Source organism: Boleophthalmus pectinirostris, unplaced genomic scaffold, assembly GCF_026225935.1.
Source record: "Boleophthalmus pectinirostris isolate CB_2022bp ecotype Guang Dong unplaced genomic scaffold, ASM2622593v1 HiC_scaffold_21, whole genome shotgun sequence".
NCBI classification, from domain to species: Eukaryota; Metazoa; Chordata; class Actinopteri; order Gobiiformes; family Gobiidae; genus Boleophthalmus; species Boleophthalmus pectinirostris.
In genome coordinates, this window is record NW_026571175.1 from 1,881,616 (window position 1) to 1,903,511 (window position 21,896).

Genomic DNA, 21,896 nt, shown 5'->3' on the forward strand with positions numbered 1-21,896 from the left:
GCCATTTTGTCCATTGTTACGACCAGCTCGTTTGGGGTGAGGGAAGTAACAAAAAATAAAACCAAGATGTAAAATGGAATAAATTAAATAATGTTTAATTAACAGGAATGTAAAGGTAAATTAACAAAAGAGACTAAAATATACAGAAAATAACCTAAACTAAGAAACAAAACTACAGACAACGGGTTTTGTGCCACAAAAGGGGTCACGCAGGCTTACACAATAACGAGTGGTAAAATTAAGGGACACACACTAAACTGAAAACACTAAATTATTTTTAAATAATAATAATATTTTTAAATTCCCCAAATTAAACCATATAAACCCACAAACAGAATCGAGTGACCAAATCAAAAAAAGCACAAAACAGAACTAAACTAAACCACACACAAACACAAAATGGCAGACTGGCCACCAAGACCAGCAGCCGTGTATTTTAATGCCGTGAACACAGTTTTTTTTTTTTTTTTTTTTTTGTAATCGTCTGTTGCTCACTGGCTTTTATAAAAAAAAAAAAAAAAAAAGTCCACCGTGAGTGTTTCTTTAAGTTTGATGTCTTTTCTTTACACTTTTTAACTTTTTTCTGACCACGTGAGAGGCAATGTGTCCGAGACTCCGCGGACTGCGGGTTCCTGCTCCAGTTCAAGGGTCTTTCTCGTTCTTCTCCGTCCAAATCGAGGTGTCCAGTGCGGTTTTCGTCGCTGCGGTCACATAATGCTATTACAGGGTATTCGCGAAGGTCCGAAAGATTTCCTGATATGATCCCGCCCATAACTCAATGAAATCTGATTGGCTCAGACAACTGTCAATCTCAAACTTCGTTCCAGCCACCGAAGGTCCTGCAGGTGTTTGTTTAGTTCAGTGCTGCAGGGGGAGTCACTGATTTACCCAGATACCACTGGAAGAAAAATTGTGATTGGTCCATTTCTCTTCCATTATACTTACATTAACTCTTTGTGTCCCAAGAAATATCAGTCCACATTTCTAAGAATGATCTAGTAATTATTACTAGTGTAGTGTTTATTACTCACTGAATAAAACATATTGAAAAAAATATATTAGTAGTACAAAAATGCATTCAATATATATATATATTTTTGAGCCTTCAGAAACCTTGAAGACTCTAAGGATTTAACTCTGAAAGAAATGCTGTTTGCACAACAAATGTTTGGTTCTTTCATTTACATTTCCAATAAAAGGACGATATACGCTACTTTTTAATTCATTAATTGGTTTTGCGTATAACATGCGATTAATCACAATTAATCACACTCGAACTCATGTGATTAATATTTTTTTTATTTTTGCCCAGCCCTAGTTTTATCTGATAACCAGGAAGTGTGTGCTGCATGCTTTAAACATACTTTACTGCCACAGCCTCTGAACGTTGTGAAAAGTGCTTATAAACTCACTGTGGTGAACAACGACGATACGTAAAGTAAATGTGGAATTAAAAAAAGGTAACACTTTATAATAACTACACCTTATTTAGCCTTAATAAAGCATGAACAAAGACTTAATTAATAATGATTCATACTTAGTAACTACTTAATTACTACCTGAATTAGCACTTAACTTGCACTTAATTCACCTGTGCTGTAAATAGTTACTCATAAGTATTTCTTACTTAATTACTCATGAACTAACCATTTGTGTGTGCATTTGTAAATGTATATTTAAGTACAAATTTGAGCATTTATTAATGATTAGTAAACCATGAGAGAATGATTTACTAGTAATGCATTATTGTTTCTCTGGAATTTGACCAACCTTAACAAATGCTTAATAAACATAATTAGTCTTCACTTTAGAAAAGCTCTCAGAAAGACTTAACTAACAGATAACAGCTGCCTGAATGATCATTGTATTGTGTATTAATAAATCATTCTCTCATGGCTTACTAATCATTAATAAATGCTCAAATGTGAACTTAAATATACATTTGTAAACATGCAAATGGTTAGTTCATGAGTAATTAAGAAATAATTATGAGTAACTATTTACAGCACAGGGGAAGTAAGTGCAAATTAAGGTAGTAATTAAGTAGTTACTAAGCGTGAATCATTATTAATTAAGCCTTTGTTCATGCTTTATTAAGGCTAAATAAGGTGTAGTTATTATAAAGTGTTACTAAAAAAAAAAAGTGTCAGTTTGCTGCAGGTGTTCCAGTCAGTGGGAACAGGTCTTGGAAAAAATCATCAGAACTTTGGACACAACAAAATCCAGACTCTCCAGAAAAGTAAAAGTCACACAAGGAAAAGTAGAGTTTAAAAGGCCTTTTTAAATGGCCAATTAAATGGAACAATCAGAGATATCAACCTGGTCTCCCATGAGGCGTCGGTGGGTGAGTTCATCACCACAGAAGCAGTTTATGAGGAGCCCAGTCCATACCCCGGTTATGTGTGTGCCAACTTGTGTGATGACTGGGTGAATATTTTAGGCCGCAGATGGTTCAGAAATTGCTGAAATTGACGATCCTTTATAATGGCGTGACCTTTCAATTGACCCGTGTGACCTCAAATGACCTCAGATCGTCACCAAACTTTTTTCGGGCGTGGGGGTCGACCCACGTATCAAATTTGGTGACAATCGGTCCATAAACCTTTCGGGGACCAGGTAATAACCAATGGAAAGGACAGATATTAGAGGCATAATAATAATATCAATACGAACAATACATTAACAAATAAATAAATAAATAATAATAATAATAATAATAATAATAATAATAATATGTACTTCTAACATTTATGAAAAAAATAAAAATAAAAATAAAAATCAAAGGACAAATCAAAATCCTCATACCGAACACTTTAAAATGAACTACTAAGAAATCAGAACTCGTAATGACTGAGGAAGAAGTTCTCCGATTTTAATTTAAACGGAATATGAATAAAACCGTTCAAATTGGTTGTGTTTTATGCTGTCGTTCTGTCAGATTCCTCACGTGAAGATTGGTCCAGAGGAGACGCCCAAGCTCCCGTACCTGCGCTTCGCCTCCGTCACTCTGTACCCGAGCAACGAGGACCTGAGTCACGCCCTCTCCTCCATGCTCAGCTCCTTCGGCTCGCCCACCACCAGCCTCATCTGTGCCAAGGCTGAGTGTAAGACCAGGACTGGACCAGGACTGGACCAGGACTGGACCAGGACTAGACTAGGACTGAACCAGAAAAAAAAAAAAAAAAAAAAAAAAAAAAAAAAGAGAACTGAACCAGGACTAGACCAGGATCAAAACAGAAATCGACCTGGTCTGGACTGAGTCAAGCCCTTAAGATCAGAGGATGAGTGGTTCTGATCCGTTTCTCAGACCCAGTGTCAGTGCGTCATCAGGCTCCAGGATATTCTCAGTATTTTCTTTGACAGGAACAATTGAAATGTCCCTGTCAGCTGTAGCTTTAGTTCCTTAAGTGAAATAGAGTTTGTAGAGAAAGTTTCAAAAGTTTCATTTGCAGATAATGACTCATAAAATCCTGTTTCTGCTGCAGTTCCCAGACACATTTGATTTGACCTCCACGTTTCTCTGCACTCGTCTGCTCAGCTTTAGTCAGTGTGCTCTTAACACAAATGCTCAGAGTTACAGTCATATACTTTAGGTTTAGGCTACATTTACACTGAAACATATCACCGTATCACCGTACAGGAAATGATCGGCGTCCAGACATGTCATTTCTGGGTCCGCAATCCTTCTCTATCCACACAGATTTGAGCACATTTGTTTACATTTTACAGATACGAAACTTAAAACCGCATGGTTAATCTGCCTAAACTAAGGCTCAAAAAACAGCTCACTATTGTGCGCTGATGTGATTCAGCTTCTGTCGGACTAAACGACACGACTCAGTGGAATATGAGTGTTCTTTCTGTGGCAGAGGGGTGTTCTGCTGATGGTGAGTCTGTTCTGTGTTTCTGTCAGGTTGGAGATGGACCATCTTAAACTTTTCAGAGATTATACGTCTGCAGGTCGTACACACAGATCGTATATATTAGGGTGACCAAATGTCCGTTTTTCCCCAGACATGTCCGTTAGACCTGTCCTGTTTTTTTTTTTTTTTTTTTTTTTAAGTGATGGAAATGTCTGGGTTTTCATTACCGTTCATTGGGCCATTAAATTGAGCATCTCTCATGCAACATACCAAAGCACAAATGCACATTTAACAATGACTTGAACAAGAAATTCCCTGTTTTTCATTCGGGACAAGTGGAGGCCATGTGTACGGTTTGCGAGGTGAGAGTAGCTCAATGACAAGGCCCCATCCCACACTCCCGGTAAGGTGTCCGGGTTTTCACGGAAATATGGTCATTCTTGTCTATATGAATGGACATATATTCTAGCCTTTTAGTGTTTTGGTGGTGAATTACTTCACGGTGCACAGAACTACATCAGAATATCAGGTTTTCAAGCATCCACACAGTGCTGGATCAGATCTGGACTCAGATGAATTTTGAAGTTGACAGCACCAGATCGTTCAGTCTCTGGAGGCGTTTTCATTTGGATTAGTGTGAACGAACACTGCACCCACAATGAAAATGACTCCAATACACACTAGTGTGGACGGAGCGTTAGAGTCACACACATGACTGCATATTAGATGAAGTTTGTCTTTGTGTTGTCGTAGTAACCAGTGTTTGTGCAGAAGCTTTAAACACTAAATCCACTGGTTTCTCCACCGAACTGTGAATATGGAGTTTCAGCTTCATGATCAAACCTTCGTAGTGATTTGTTTGTATATTTAGTGATTTCCATTTTCATTCCATTTATTTATTTGTTTGAGCCAAGTACAACAAAATTCAACAATTTATAGAGTCCTAAACCAATTGTTTTACATAATCAAGTGATTCACACTTTTTTTTTTTTTAATAACACCTTTGGAGTGTTTACCTGTCATTATGCAGAAATATACACACATATATACAAAAACATATCCACACACACACATACATACATAATTATACATGTACACATATATGTACACACACATGTACACACACATGTACACACACTTGTACACACACTATGTACACACATATGTACACACATACATATACGCATTATAGATATCAGGACATATACTCAATATAAATGTTTATACACATATACATAACACACATATATATACACATGCAGAAACGTGTTTTCGTTAATAGTCGTACAAACTAATAATAATATTATCGTAGGCACAAAGTTGATCATTTATGATCGTATAAAATAAACAGTAATGAGGATGAAAAATGTAAGGATTTTTTTTGTTTTCATTTCATACAAACTAATAATAGTTTAGTGAGTACATCTGCAGCTTTCGGGTCAAAGAAACTGGAGGCAACGGTTTGTGCTGTCAACAGTGGCCTCTGTCATTGTAAGTACTATGTGACATCGCTCAGGACTGCCCTGATCACAGACAGGTGTTTCTGATACAAACACCTGTCTGCAGGGGCGGAGTTTGAAGCATAGATGCCTGTTAGACCAATCACAGTGCTCCTTATACCTCCAGACCCGCCCCTCCCCCCTTTATTACTCCAGGTACTACAGATCTATTGAAATGTGACTGTGTTCAGAGTTTAGGTGTTTAGTCCCACTTGAACCTGGAGAATCACAGCCCAGACCCCCAGATGCCCCGCCTCACACGTGTCACTTCCTGTGTCCTGTCAGGCCTGCTGCGATTGGAGGAGCTGGTGCGGCACTTCCTGATCTCCCGGGAAACGCTGTCGGTGCGGATGCTGGACGAGAGCCAGGACCCCACCCCTCTGCTCAAAGAGATCAGAGACGACAAAGTGGCCACCATCATAATCGACGCCAACGCTTCTATGTCCTACAGCATCTTAAAAAAGGTACTGCAGCCTCACACTCTGTACACTGTCCCACGCCGTCCTACACATTTACACACCTGCATCTCCTGTCCTACAATATCTCTGGAATGACTGGGCCTCTCCACATGAAACTAATACTGGCACAAAGTTCAATGTCAATGATTCTGTCACAACAGCTTCAGAAAGTGCCATTACTCAACTCCAAACACTTTAATACAAAAGATGAATGTGAGTTTGTGGAACTGATCCCAAATGAAGAATGAGAAGGTGAAACATTTGTACGTCTGAAGTTTGGAGATTTCTTTCAAAAACTGTGAATCTGTCCCTGCCCTCATTAAACAGAACTGAATTTATACTGTCAATTTTTATTTATTTTATTTTATTTTTGATTTTTTTGTTTAAAATACAATAGATGTAGTAATAGTCTGTAGAGGGAGACCACATGAAACCATATCTGAACCAAGACTACATCAGGACTAGACCAGGACTAGACCAGGACTAAAACAGGAGTTAATCAGGTCAAGGACTAAACCAGAACTTTAACCAGAACTTAAACCAGGATGAGAACTAATAAACCAAGATTAAACCAGGCCTGGTCTAAACCAGGACTTAACCATGACTTAACCAGAACCAAGACTAACTCATGACTAAAACTAACAAACCAGGACTAAACCTGGACAAAACTGAGACTAGACCAGGATAAACCAAGACCATATCAAGAGTAAAACCAGGATGTACACCAGGACTAAAGTGATCCCAGGCTGAACCAAGACTAAACCAAGACTAAACCAAGAGTAAACCAAGACTAAACCAAGACTAAACCAAGACTAAACCAAGACTAAACCAAGACTAAACCAAGACTAAACCAAGACTAAACCAAGACTAAACCAAGACTAAACCAAGACTAAACCAAGACTAAACCAAGACTAAACCAAGAGTAAACCAAGACTAAACCAAGACTAAACCAAGACTAAACCAAAAAACCAATAAACCAAGACTAAACCAAAGAGATTAAACCAAGACTGAAAACCAAGAACTAAACCAAGGACTAAAGTGAACCAAGACTAAAACAAAGACTAAATCAGTACTAAACCAGGAGTAAAGACTAAATCAGACCTGGAAATAATAAACCAAGACTAAATCAGGACTAAATCCAGGACAAACCAGAGAGTAAACCAGGACTGAAGACTAAACAGGCCTAAATAAAAAAAAAAAACAGGACTAAACAGGACAAATCAGGACTAAACCAGGACTAAACCAGGACTAAACAGAACTAAACCAGACTAAAGTAACCAAGACTAAACCAAAAAATAAAATAAACCAAGACTAAACAAGGACTAAATCAGACAAAAACCAGGACAAAACCAGGACTAAGACTAAATCAGGCCTGGAAATAAAAAATAAAAAAAAAACAGGACTAAATCCAGGACTAAACCAGGACTAAACCAGAACTAAACCAAGACTAAAGTGAAACCAAGACTAAATAAAAAAAAATAAACCAAGACTAAACCAGGACTAAATCCAAGGACTAAAGACTAAATCAGGCCTAAATAATAAACCAGGACTAAACAGGACAAATCAGGAACTAAACCAGGACTAAAGTGAACCAAGACTAAACCAAAAAAATAAACCAAGACTAAACCAGGACTAAACCAGGATTAATCCAGGACTAAATCAGGCCTGGAAATAATAAACCAGGACTAAACAAGCCAACTTTGTCCAATGAATATGTATGATTTGGAATATTGTGAGTGCAGGCGCATGTGGGTAAAGCAGTTAAACTGCGTCTCCTCGGGCTCAGTCTCACACAGACTCAGACTCTGCTCTCGCTGCATCTCTCTTCACATGTGACGCTTTGTTTTTCCTGTAAATCCTGGATGTTCTGCCGCTAAAAGTCGGAGGATCTGTTCTCCTGTCTGTGCCTGGATTTGTGAGCTCCACTTTTCGACGCGGTTTGTTTTTCAGATTCTAGACTACGATGAAGCCACACTCCCTCACGGGGGCGAGAGGCAGATGTACTTCATTACATTGCTCCTCATGAGAAATATCCACAGACTGTAGGAAGAAGTGGACTGAGGGAGGGTGACGACGCCCACAGAGTTCAGCTCAGTCACATGTAGCTCAATTTTGGGCCGAGTTCCATAATTGAAATTCCAAGTTTCAGTCATGAGAGGCTTGTGGAGGTAACGTCCCTTTGACCGTTGGTTTGGCGAGGAGCGAGCGCTTAGCGACGCTGTCAATCAAACCTGTTACCAACAATATCAACATCAGGACTAAACCAAGACTAAACCAGGACTGAAACAGGAGTTAATCAGGTCTTGACAAGGACTAAACCAGGACTTAACCAGAACTTCAACCAGGAGTAAACCAAGACTAGAACTAATAAATCAAGTCTAAACGAGGCCTGGTCTAAACCAGAACGTAACTATGATGTAATCAGAACCAAACCAGGACTAAACCAAGACTAAACCAGGACATAAAAAGAACCAAACCAGGACTAAACTAAGACCATACCAAGACTAAAACCAGGACTAAAGTGAACCAAGACTAAACCAATACTAAACCAAGACTAAACCAGGAATAAACCAGGACTAAACCAAGAACCAATAAACCAGGACTAATCCAGAACTTAAACCAAGACTAAACCAGAACAAAACTATGACTAAACCAAAACTAAACCAAGATTAAACCAAGACTAAACCAGGATTAATCCAAGACTAAACCAGGACTGAATCAAGACTACACCAGGTCTAAACCAAGAGCATACCAAGACTAAAACCAGAACTAAACCAGGACTAAACCGAGACTAAACCAGGATTTAAAAAGAGCCAAACCAGGACTAAACCAAGACCATACCAAGACTAAAACCAGGACTACGCCAGGACTAGAGTGAACCAGGATTAAACCAAGAATAAACCAGGACTAATCCAGAACTAAACCAAGACTAAACTAGAACTAAACCAAAACTAAACCAGGATTAAACCAGGACTAGAGATAAACCTAATAAACCTTATAAACCTAAACCTAATAAATGTCACACTGTGGAACATTCCAGGCAAACAAATGACATCTCCATAGAAACAAGCAGGTGCTGGACCTCCAACCAAAAAGTTACACAGTTCACTTCTAAGGAAATGGTAGTGATGTGGTCTGAAAACCAGATTTCAGACGGATCGTACGGATAGCGTCAGAAGGGCAACGCAACGCCCAACGAGCATGTGCTGATTTTTACATCTTTGTACCTTTCTGTCAGTTTTGTTTCATGTGGATTGGTCCATCACGTCAGAGATATGAACCATAAACCAGGTCCTAACACGTGTCTGACTCCTCCAGCTCCGGGTGATACATTCTATTGATTTGAAACGAGCCGGTCTCAGCGCAGATTAATCCTGCTCCTCGTAAACTCTGAGCTGATTTTAATGTGAAGAACGACGCCATCAATCTGAACAGCTGAAGGAGGCGGAATTTACCGAACAGCCGAAGACCCCATGGGGACACGAGGGCATCTGCCACTTTTTTTTTAAATTCTGAATTAAACAGTTTGGAATTAAAATAATCTCCTTCAAGTTTACATGGAAAGAATCATTCTGAATCGAGGTTTACATGGAAAACACTTAATCAACTTTGCAGAAAGAACAAAAATGTGGCTGTTTGCTGCAGGTGTTCCAAGCAGTGGGAGAAGGTAGAGGGTGCTCTTGGAAAAAAGGATCAAAACTAAAACACAACAGACTCCAGGCGCTCCAAAGAAGTAGAAAAAGTAAAAAATCGCATGAGGAAAAATGTAGTTAAAAGGCCTTTATTTGAATGGCCAAAGCCAATATGTCTCGACCTTAACTGGTCTTCATCAGGGCTTAGTAGCTTTATTTAATTCTGTTCAGCGTCTGGGAGTGGGGAAGGTTCTGATTGGACAGAGACACCAACATATTTACTTTCAGCTGCTCCTGGCTTTTTCTGACATCTCGGTTTGTCGTTACTCCACGGACACAAACACGATCCAAACTTTTTCCGCGGTGGTTCTGATGATAATTGTGCAGCAGTTGGAGAATTGTCTCATCACGCTTTACGTCTGTCGGCTGAGGAGGAGAAGGGAAGAGCGTCGGAGAAGGAGGAAGAAGACAAACTGAGTGTGAGGCTGCTCTACTTCAGCCCACTCCCACATCCTGCTCACAAATCCAAAAAAAAAAACGTGGATGAAGAAGGACGACCCAAGGAGCATGCGCTGAATGACCAGAATTATTTTTAAGAAGAATAAACCTTTACATGATCGAGGAATAAATTCATTTGGCTTTAAAATCGGAATAAACCACCCACTTACTTCCAAATAATCATTTTCAATAGGAATTAAGTGTTTACATGGTCTTTTTAAACCTAGTTAAAGTTAAAGCTCTCATGTAAACGTGGTAATTGTCTTGTGTGTTTGTGTTCAGGCGAAGGAGCTGGGCATGATGTCGGCCTTCTACAAGTACATCCTCACCACCATGGTAAGACCTGCTGCTCTACCAGTGTTGGGGAGTAACAGATTACATGTACCAGAGTTACGTAATCAGAGTACAAATTATGAGTAATTGTATTCAGTTACAGTTACTGTTTCAGTGAGTGGTAATTAGATTACAGTTACTTGGTTGAAATAAATGGATTACAAAAAGGTATTTTCCTGTTTTCACATTTTGGGCGATATCCCTTTTTTTTTTTTTTTTGGTAATTCCACTCATTGCCAGACACTAAACCAGGTCTAAACCAGGTCTAAACCAGGTTTAAACCAGGTCTACACCCAGATCCAAACCAGGTCTAAACGTGGTCTAAACCAGGTCTAAACCAGGTTTAAACTAGGTCTAAACTAGGCCCAAACCAGGTCTAAACGTGGTGTAAACAGGTCTAAACCAGGACTAAAACCAGGTCTAAACTATGTCTCAAACAGGATTTAACAGGACTAAATCCTGCTGTGTGGACGTGTCTGCTCATCTTCTATCAATAATATTTTTAATTTGGTTCAGTAAAGTCTGGGCATTTAATTTTCTTTTAGCAGACAAAACATCTTATGTTACAATTTCCTCATCTTTGCTTCTCTACAGCAAATCAAAAAGTAATCCAAAGTATTCAGATTACGTTACTCACTTGAAGTAATTTAATGGTTTACATTACAAACTACATTTTGGTGTATGTAATCTGTAATCTGTAGGGGAGTACATTTTAAAAGTCACCTTCCCAACACTGTCCTCTACACAGTACACCACACTCGGGTACTTTTACTGCTAGAAGTTTATATATTATTAGGCATATTTGCCGTTTTGATTCATTCACATGTTTGAGTAAAGCTTTATTATCAATCTGTCTACGTCTCCACAGCTCAGAATGCCCTGTTCCACCTCGTGATGTCATGAAGCTGTAGTTTTCAAGTGAACAGCTGCAGAACTTTTACTTTAGTTCAATAGAGATCAATTCTAGAGCTGAATTCATCCATACAATTCTTTTTAAAACACTTCCTGTACTAGGATGAGTATTTTCAGTTTGAGAGAAGAACTCTAGATCTAAATGTGCAGGGTTTGTGTGTTAAACATGTGAGAATGAAATAAAACACAACTCAAGGTCTGTTTGTGAAGAGGAAACTACATTAGATCAGAAAATAGCATAACATGTACTGACACTATCTGGCAGAAAAAAAAAGACTACAAACCAAATAAATAATTAACAATGGAACAAAGGGATTATGAAAGCAAAGGAAGAGAAGGAGAAGGAACGATAAAACGATCATTATCATTAATTACAAGAATAAGTATTTGTTTTTTTTTATTTATTTATTTTGTTTTCCCTCCCACCCTTACCCTCTTACATCTCTTCTGTTTTTATAACTTGCCTACTCACACACACACACACATGCACACACTCACACACACACACACACACACACACATTAAAAATATCAAAAGAACAGAAGCCATTCTTATCGTTTTGACAACCCTTCAACCATTGATATATGTTCTTCGTGTTCCGTCAAGTCAAAATGTCTAATGTTTTTCACTGTTTGTACTGTCTCTAAAAAAAAAAAAAACTAAAAAGTGCCATTAGACCTTTTTATCTTCATGGAGACCAAAACAGATCAAGTTACAGGTCAGATCTGTGGAGAGGCGACCCTGTTCAGTTGTTTTGTCTAGGTATTTTTGAGCTATAAAATCACCTGTAATTGAATAAATGTAAAGCATATTGTTTTTCAATATAAAACCAAAAATAAGAAAATGAAAAAAAAAACAACAGTTTTCTTCATTATTTGTCTCCAAAACCAAAATGAAAAAACAAAACAAAACAAAAAAACGCATAATGATTTGTTTTTTCGGTTTTCAATTTTGTGTTTAAATGAAGAATGGAAAAAACGGTTTCCCGTTTACATGATTTCCGTGACTGCGATGTTGGACTTTTTCACCGCATATGGACAGGACCAGACTGGAACAAGACCAGGACTGAGACCAAGACCAGACCGGGACTAGACCGGGACCAGACCGAGACTGAGACCAGAGCAGGACAAGACCGGGACCAGACTGGGACCAGACCAAGATCAGACTGAGACTGAGCCCAGACCAGGACCAGACCGGGACCAGACCGGGACCAGACCGGGACCAGACCGGGACCAGACCGGGACCAGAGTGGGACCAGAGCGGGACTAAGACCTGGACCAGACTGGGACCAGACTAGAGGCTCAGAGCCCACGTCAGGGCCGGAGCTTGAAGCTGAGGCTCGGACCCTGCGGAGGCTCGGAGTCAAAGCTCGGAGTCCACTCTGGTTCCGCTCAGGTCCTGGACCTGGATCAGTCCTGGTTCAGTCCGTACGTGGTGCAAAAGTCCGACATCGCAGTCACAGAAGTCATGTAAATGGGAAACAGCCGTTATAGTTTTTTCCATTCTTCATTTAAACACAAAATCGAAAACTGAAAAAATGAATCATTATCTGTTTTTTCATTTTGGTTTTGGGGACAAATAATGAAGAATTTTTTTATTTTATTTTTGGTTTTATATTGAAAAACAAATGAACAAATGATACACAGATTCTGTTTAATGTCACACTGTGGAACATTCCAGGCAGAGCACTGACATCTCCATAGAAACAAGCAGGTGATGGACCCCTAACCGAAAAGCTCCAGAGTGCACCTTTAATGTAATGTCTTTGGTTTAAATTCAGAAGAGTCTTTGGTGAGCACGTTTACTCTTTGGAGTCTTTTTGTGATTTCTTTGTCTCCTCACAGTCGACAGTCTGCCCACAGCGCACTCACATTTTGACACGAAAAACTGCTTTTACAACTCACTGTACTTCAAGAACAATCTGATAAATCGTCGTCTGTTTCACAATGGGGAAGTTTTAGTGTTGCAACGCAAAGTTCAAGTAATCTCCTGTCGGGCATGTACAGTGCAGCGTTTGGACGAGTACGTGTGTGTGTTTCAGATGATGTCAGCACATTCTGTTGGACGATACTTAACTGATACTTGCCCACATTCCCTGAGGGTGTGACGCTAACTGTAAGCACTACTCTGTCTGCATTTCTCAGCACATTTCTCTGATCTGGCCAAGATTTTCAAACTTAAATCAGGTTATTCATCTTGTTTTTAGATTTATTATTGACTTAATAGTTCTGAGATACTTCGTTCTAGTTTAGAGGTTAATTATTTAACTATAGATTATATAACTATAGATTATTTTAAGTCGTCAAGTAAAATTATCTTGCTGCATGGATCATTTCACTACTTTCTAGTCAAGTGTTTATATCTGTAATTTTGTCCAAGCTTTTTTGCAGTGTAGACTTTAATCTGAGCTTTGTTTTTCAACAGTTTGATCATAAAAAAATTGACTTGGCTGAACTACAACAGATGAGATGATTTGTGCTTTTAGACAAGTCACTCTCGAATAACATTAGAGTCACAAGCCAGTGTTGCCAGACTGGATTTAGTGAAAAAACAAAAAAAACACCCAACAACATTTTGTCACAGAAAACATTTAATATTTGAATAAACGTATGTCATCCACTGATGGGCTTGTTAAATGTAGAAGAGCATTTTCATTTATCACAGAAAAAAGGCATTTAATATTTAAATACAAATCTTGTAGCTTATTTAATCTGTAGGCTTAAAAAAAAAAAATAAAAAATATTGCCAGAATTGAGAAAACATGTTGTGTAAAAGCTTTAGTAAAACATAGAACAGTGTTTTCATCATGCATTAAATATCATCAATGGTCTAATAAAACCTCAACTTCTGCAGGAACATCTGCAAACAAAAACCTGCCTCCTCATACAGCGAAGAACTGAATGTGTGCACAGCCCGAACCTTCATACGACTGGACAGAAGTGAAAGTCCCAGACGGTTCCTCGTGTTATTGTGTTATTGTGCATCTCATTGATTGGTGTGAAAATAAAAAAAAATGCCCAAACTTGTTGAAAATCACTCAAATATGTTCTGTCTGCCTCAGGCTTCCCCTCCCCACCCGACGTAGTCAAAAGAAGCCCAGCTGGGAGAGCACCCACCCAATCTGGCAACACTGTCAAATGTGATCTTTAAGTCCATTTTTTTTTTTAGACTTTTCAGATTATCTTAAAGCTTTTTATGTTTTTTTTTTTTTTTTTCTTCATTGTGTCGCCATGGTAACTACTGAACATTCTACCAATAGAGACCCATGTAGAACACCCCCAGCGTGACGTCACTTGGTGCAGGTATAACACCCTGAATCCTTTAAAAAAACAAAGGAGTTGATCTGGACTTTAGGAAGAACAGCTGCTCACCCTCCTCTTCATCAGGGGCACAGGAGTGGAGCTGCTGTCCTCCTGGAAACATCTGGATCTGCATCACTGACGGCCTCACCTGCTCCACTAATGCGGCCAGCACTGTGAAGAAGGCCCACCCACCCTGGACCCTTTGAGGAAACTCATGGCTGCTGGACTAGGACCCAGGCCCCTCATCTCTTTTTACACATGTGGAGAGTGTGTGGAGTCAGTCCATCACAGTGTGGTCCAGCCTCTGCTCAGCCCAGGACAGGACACATCTACAGCGTGTGGTCAGAGCGGAGGAGAAGATCACTGGATGTGACTTTATGCCCATCAGTGACATTTACGAGGAGCTCTGCAGGAGACGCTTCTCCGGGATCAAGGGGGAGCCTCCCACCACCTGTTTGTCCCTCTGCACTCTGGGAGGAGACTGAGGAGCATCAAAGCCAAAGCCAGAACATCTCAGCTGAACTCCAGCTTCTTTCCTGAGGCTGTCAGACGTTTGAACAGGACACACAGACTTCCTGCTCAGGCTGCTTCGATCTCTGTCCACTGGGACTGAGAAATGCTTTTAATCTACATTTTAATATTATTTCTTCTTTTTCTTTTTCTTCCTCTTCTTCTTCTTCTTCTTCTTCTTCTTCACACGTCACATCTTGAGTATGACGTCACATCTTGAGTATGACGTCACATCTTGAGTATGACGTCACATCTTGAGTATGACGTCACATCTGGAAATATGATGTCACATCTAGGAGTATGACGTCACATCTGGGAGTATGATGTCACATCTTGAGTATGACGTCACATCTGGAAATATGATGTCATATCTAGGAAATATGACATCACATCTTGAGTATGACGTCACATCTTGAGTATGACGTCACATCTTGAGTATGACGTCACATCTTGAGTATGACGTCACATTGTTGAGTCTGAAAAGCACTAAATCCCAGACTGGGGTCATGTTGTTTCAAACGACATGACTGGTCAGTTCCAGGTAAATCTTTTCGACAGAAAGTAAAATGACATCACTCTCTCGTCCCGAGCGGACGGACAGACTGGGGGAGGGGGAGGGGGCTTCACATTTTCATTTTTCTCGTCTTTGTGGTCCCTCGTTCTGTGGTCCCTCTGACTTGTCCTCGGAGGATTCTGGGTCATGTCCTGTCTCCTGCCTCCTCTGTCCTTGTCTCCTCTGTCCTTGTCTCGTCCTGTCTGCTCTGCTCCAAATTATCATCTCCCCTCTCCTCCTCCTCCATCTCTGTCTCCCTCCTCTCTCTCTCTCCTCCTCCTCCATCTCTGTCTCCCTCCTCTCTCTCTGTCTCCCCTCTCTCTCTCTCCTCCTCCATCTCTGTCTCCCTCCTCTCTCTCTCTCTCTCCTCCTCCATCTCTGTCTCCCTCCTCTCTCTCTGTCTTCCCTCTCTCTCTCTCTCTCCCTTTCTTTCCTCCTCCATCTGTCTCCCTTCTTTCTATCTCTCTCTGCTCTCTCCCCTCCTCTCTGTCTCCTTCTCTCTCTCTCTCTCTCTCTCTCTCTCTCTCTTTCCCCTCTCTGTTTGTCTCCCTTCTTTTAATTTCTCTCTCTTCCTCTCTCTCTCTGTATCCCCACTTCTACTCTCTCCTCTGTTTCTCTCATTCCTCTCTACACTCTCTCTCACCCTTTCTTCCCTCTATCCATTTATGCCCACTTCTATTCTCTCCTCTGTGTTTCTCTCATTCCTCTCTACACTCTCTTCTCCCTTCTCTCTCTCTCTCTCTCTCTCTCTCTCTCTCTTTTGCTCTCATACTCCCCCATCCCTTGTTCAGTGGATATCTCACTACACCATCCCTGTCTCTCTCCCTCTTGTCATTCTCTCATACATCTCTCTCTCTCTCCGTCTCCTCTCCACCCCTGTCTCTTTCCCTCCTCTCTCTCTCTCTCTCTGTCTAACCACCCCCTGCTCCCCTCTCTCTCTTCTCTTTCTCTCTCTCTCTCTTTCTATTCCCTGCCCTCTTCTTCACCCTTCTCTTTCTCTCTCTCTAACTATCTCCTCTCCACCCCTCTCTCTCTCTTTCCTTCTCTCTCTCCTCTCCACCCCTCTCTCTTTCTCTCTCTCTCTCTTTCCTCTCCACCCCTCTCTCTCTCTCTCTCTCTCTCTCTCTCCTCTCCACCCCTCTCTCTTTCCCTCTCTCTCTCTCTCTCTCTCTCTCTCTCTCCTCTCCACCCCTCTCTCTTTCCTTCTCTCTCTCTCTTCTCTCCACCCCTCTCTCTTTCCCTCTCTCTCTGTCTTTGTCTGTCTCTCTAACCACCCCCTGCTCCCCTCTCTCTCTTCTCTTTCTCTCCTCTCTCTTTCTATTCCATGCTCCCCCTCTCTCTTCCCCTTTTCTCTCTCTCTACCTATCTCCTCTCCACCCCTCTCTCTTCTCTCTCTCTTCTCTCTCTTTCTCTCTGTGTGGAGGACAATAACTCTTGGTCTCAGTGCGTCACAGTTTAAACGGCGACACAGAAGGACGAGCTGCACCCGCGCCCTGCTCTCTTTTTCTCCTCCCTCTCCTTCTCTCTCTCTGTCTCTCTCCCACTCTCTTCCCCTGATTCTCCTTCTCCTCTCTCCATCACTCTTCACTTCAGATCTGCTCCCCTCCTCTCCATCCCTCCCTCCTCCGTTCTTTCCATCTCTCTCACACCCCTACACCTCTCTCTCTCTCTCTCTCTCTCTCTCTCCTCCCTCTCTCCCTGCTCTTTCTCTCAAACCCTCCCCCTCTTTCTCTTGCCCTCTTCGTCGCTTTCCCCTTCACACCCTTTACCCTCTTCTCCTCTTTCTCTGTCACCCCATCCCCCAGACCTGCTCCCCTCTCTCTCTCTCCGTCTTCCCTCTCTCCGGGGTCACAGCAGGTCACACATTACCTTTAGCGTGTGCGTTCTGCCGTTGCCGTGGTGAAGAACTCCTCGTGTTAAATTAACGTCCTCTTTAATAATACAGGCCATAAACACGAGTGATTATGTCAAGCACGACCGCGCTGCTGTTTAGTGACGCCAGGACGTCAGATGCCCTCCCACCCTCCTCCTGTATCTCTGTGTGTCAGATGCCCTCCCGTCCTCCTCCTGTATCTCTGTGTGTCAGATGCCCTCCCGTCCTCCTCCTGTGTCTCTGTGTGTCATGCCCTCCCGTCCTCATGCCCTCCTGTCTGTGTCAGATGCCCTCCCGTCCTCCTCCTGTATCTCTGTGTGTCAGATGCCCTCCCGTCCTCCCCTGTCCTGTGTGTCAGATGCCCTCCTCCTCCTGTATCTCTGTGTGTCAGATGCCCTCTCTGTGTGTCAGCCTCCCGTCCTCCATCCTCCGTCCTCCTCCTGTATCTCTGTGTGTCAGATGCCCTCCCGTCCTCGTGTCTCTGTGTGTCAGATGCCCTCCCGTCCTCCTGTATACCCTGGGGTGGTCCATCAAAACATGGTAAAAAAATAAAGTTTCAAATCACCTCGATTAGAACCCTGCATTAGGTTTTAGCCTCCAAGAGATCATTTAGGAAGACATCTGGAAGAAAAAGGAGACGTTTAAATGGTAAATTGTCACATTTTCTATAATGTTTTTCCACCTTCAAGGCTCAAATTTTTTTACAACAAGGAACCACTCACCCACTCACACACCAGTGTATACATACACTGTGGGCAAGGTGCGTTAAGTGTCTTGCCCAAGGACACAACTGGAATCACATCAGCCAACAGTCCAGTGAGGTTTATGCTGAGAGCAGGATTCGACCCGCCAACCGCCCTAAGAGATTGTTCAACCTGCATGAAGTTTCCTGAAAACTGACAAATTTTGCATTTTCATGTAACTTTCTATGGAATTTCGAGGAACTTTGATTCATGTTTCAGTTGGTGTTTGCGAAAAAAAAAAAAAAAAAAGACAAATTATTCAAATACGCCTTATTTTTATTTTATTTTATTTTATTTATTTTAATTTAATTTAATAAAATTTTTTATTATTTTTATTTTTTTCTGTAGGGCAATTTTCAAGTGTCTTAAGCAACCTCTAAATATTAATTAATTTGCATAAAATTTGGACCCAAATATTTTAGTCAGATATGGAACCAAATGCAGAGTTCTAATCTAGATAATAATAAAAAAATAAAAAAAAAATAAATAAAATAAAATAAAATCTAGTACTAATTTAATCTAGAGAATAGAGAATCTAAAATACAAAATATAAATAATATAAAATAAAAAAAAAGTAAATATTTTAAGAACTTTTTAATAAAAAAGTGTAAAGATGTTTGCCTGATACTTGCTTTATTTATTTATTTATTTATTTATGTATTTATTTATTTTTGTATTCATTAAAAACTAAAAAGTTAGGAAACCATTTATGTCTTTTAGGCAAACATTTACCTCAGTTTGTTTGAATCACTGCTTATTTGTTCGAGTTTACAGTGTATCTTGTGTGATGTCCTCCCGTCCTCCTGTGTCCCTGTGTGTCAGATGCCCTCCCGTCCTCCTGTGTCCCTGTGTGTCAGATGCCCTCCCGTCCTCCTGTGTCCCTGTGTGTCAGATGCCCTCCCGTCCTCTTCGTTTGGGCCTTTATTTTTTCTTCGTTCTAAAACATACTGAGCTGCTTTGTGTTTCTGTGGTTAAGCGCGAGCACCAGAGGAGAGCACAGTTAATGAGGCCCGGCCTGTCTCAGCAGGAGCCCTCAGTGCGTTGCCATGTTGTGTACACAGATTTCAGTCTGCTTTGGGTGTTTCTGTGCAGTGGCGGACGCTCTGGTGCCTGCGGCTTTGTTTGGCTGTGACAGAGCGGCTGTGGAGAGACGCGTTTGAAACCTCCATGTTTGATGTTCCTTCTTTTTCCTCAGGAGCTGAAAATGTGCCGTCCACAGATTCTGCGCTCAAACAAACCACAAATTCAAACTAAACCCCAGTGAGAAGAGCCACTGTTTACTTTATTTATGATGGAGGTCACTGGGACTGGAGACGCCATTTTGAATGATTAAAAACCAGATCATTCTGCCGCTGTATTTATCCAAGCACATCACAACATCTGGGCTTACGTTTCACACACCACAACATCTGCAGATGAACTAGAGACATGTGACCTGCCCCGTCTCAGTCTGACAGTACAGGGACACAGGAGGATGGGAGGGCATCTGACACAATATATTTATCCAACCACACCACGACATCTGCAGATTCATTTAAGGTGCATTTAAGTATCTTTTCTCTATATGTCTCCATGAAGCTTTTATTGTTTTCCAAGAATGTGCCACAGTATGACATTAAACATGTTTATTTCCATGGAGATAAACAGGTGATGCCACTTAGACAAGTTACATATCAGATCTGTGGAGCACTGTTATTTTAAGATACTTTTGAGCAACAGAAACACCAATAACAAGCAGTAACATCAAGGTGGAGAAGTTACATATTATCAACAGTGTTGTGGAGTAACAGATTACATGTACCAGAGTTACGTTATCAAATGATGAGTAACTGTAGTCAGTTACAGTTACTGTTTCAGTGAGTGGTAATTGGATTACAGTTACTTTGTTGAAATAAATGGATTACACAGCGGTATTTTCCTGTTTTCACATTTTGGGCAAAACCAGGACTAAAACCAGGACTAAACCAGAACTAAACCAGGTCTAAACTAGGACTAAACCAGGACTAAACCAGGACTAAATCAGGACTAAACCAGAACTAAAACCAGGACTAAACCAGAAACTAAAACCAGGACTAAACCAGAACTAAAACCAGGACTAAACCAGAACTAAACCAGGTCTAAACTAGGATAAAAACCAGTTCTAAAACCAGGTCTATACCAGGACTAAACCAGAACTAAAATCAGGACTAAAACCAGGTCTAAACCAGGACTAAAACCAGAAATCCAACAAGAATTTTCAGGATGTGGTTGCTACATTCATGTAGTTTTAAAAAAAAACATGACAATATCAAGTAATCCAAAGTATTCAGATTACGTTACTCACTTTACGTAATTTAATGGATTAAGTTACAAACTACATTTTGGGCTATTAATCTGTAATCTGTAGGGGATTACATTTTAAAAGTAACCTTCCCAACACTGAATATAAAGATATATACATCATCATCATCATCATCATCATCATCATCATCATCTTTATTCCAGACTCATGGTCCATTTTAAAAACAGACAAGGACAGTGACAATCCAAAACAATAAACATTTATGTTTTTAAAAGAAAAACACCAGTGTCTCCACATGTTGGACTGATCCCTTATTGCACTGAATCTCAGATTTGTGAGTGACATTTTTATTTCATTGTCTGATTTGTTCAATCTGCAGATAAAACTGTACATTATAATTCTTAGTGCAGCTTGCCAAGTGTTCACTCCTGCAGTAACAAACGTTTCAGTCGCACTCGTTCCATCGTGGCTCCTCAAAAGCAACGTAAAGCGTCATTGTAGGCACCTGCAGTCTTTGCAAACTGGCTTTTTTAATAATTAGTCCAGAGGTGAGTTGTGTATAACAACTTTACATCCTTTATACAAGAACCAAACTTACACATAAGAGTATTTGCCTTAACACAGAGCGTCCTACACTGTCTGTACATGTCATCATCATCTGTCATATGCCCCAGATATTTAATTTTTGTGAACAGACAACACAACATATGAATATTTATGAATGAGTGTATTTATGGATTTTAGGACAATGGCCGTGTTCACAGGCACAAACACACCTGATGTCTGGAGCTTTCAGTGATTTAAATCAAATACAGATTCAACATTTGTTTACGTTTAAGAGAAATTAAACTTAAAACCACATGACTCATTTGCATAAACTATAAGAGCTAAAATAAACAACGGCTTTTTCCTTGTGCGCTGATGTGGTTCAGCTTTTGTTGGACTAAAGGACACGACTCAGTGGAATATGAGTGTTGATGATGATGATGATGGTGATGATGATGATGATGATGTGATGATGATGATGATGATGATGATGATGATGATGATGATGATGATGATGATGATGTGTGTCTGTGTGTGTGTCGTGTTGGAGATGGTTCATATTTTCAGAGATCAGACGTGTGCAGGTTTAGTGCAGATCTTTATTTAAAATTGTTTCACTTTGTTTATTTTTGGCTGCTGTAGTAAAGAAAAGACTGAAAAGTGTTTGTCTTTTAGACCCGTGTGACTCAACTTTATGTTGCAGTAACCGTGATACTGCGTTTACAGCAGCATGACCAAACTGCAATACTGAAAAAACCCGATCATCCCCGGGACTCTGATGTGCAGTAAACACACTCATAGAGGGATATAGTGTCTCCAAGGAGCCAGAGCCCAAACATGGGACTGTGAGACCACAGCCCCAGTGTTTATGTCAGACTCAGTCTAGTCTCCTT

General features: G+C 40.5%; 1 protein-coding gene across 1 annotated transcript in view; it reads left to right on the forward strand.

Moving 5' to 3' along the window:
* The window catches only part of LOC110160830 (glutamate receptor ionotropic, kainate 5-like), a 229,714-nt gene that overhangs the window by 111,481 nt on the left and 96,337 nt on the right, over window positions 1–21,896 (forward strand). Inside the window, exons 10-12 of the mRNA XM_055157572.1 lie at window positions 2,939–3,104; window positions 5,648–5,826; window positions 10,233–10,286. Of these exons, the coding sequence (XP_055013547.1) occupies window positions 2,939–3,104; window positions 5,648–5,826; window positions 10,233–10,286 (399 nt within the window). The remainder of the gene's footprint in view (window positions 1–2,938; window positions 3,105–5,647; window positions 5,827–10,232; window positions 10,287–21,896) is intronic.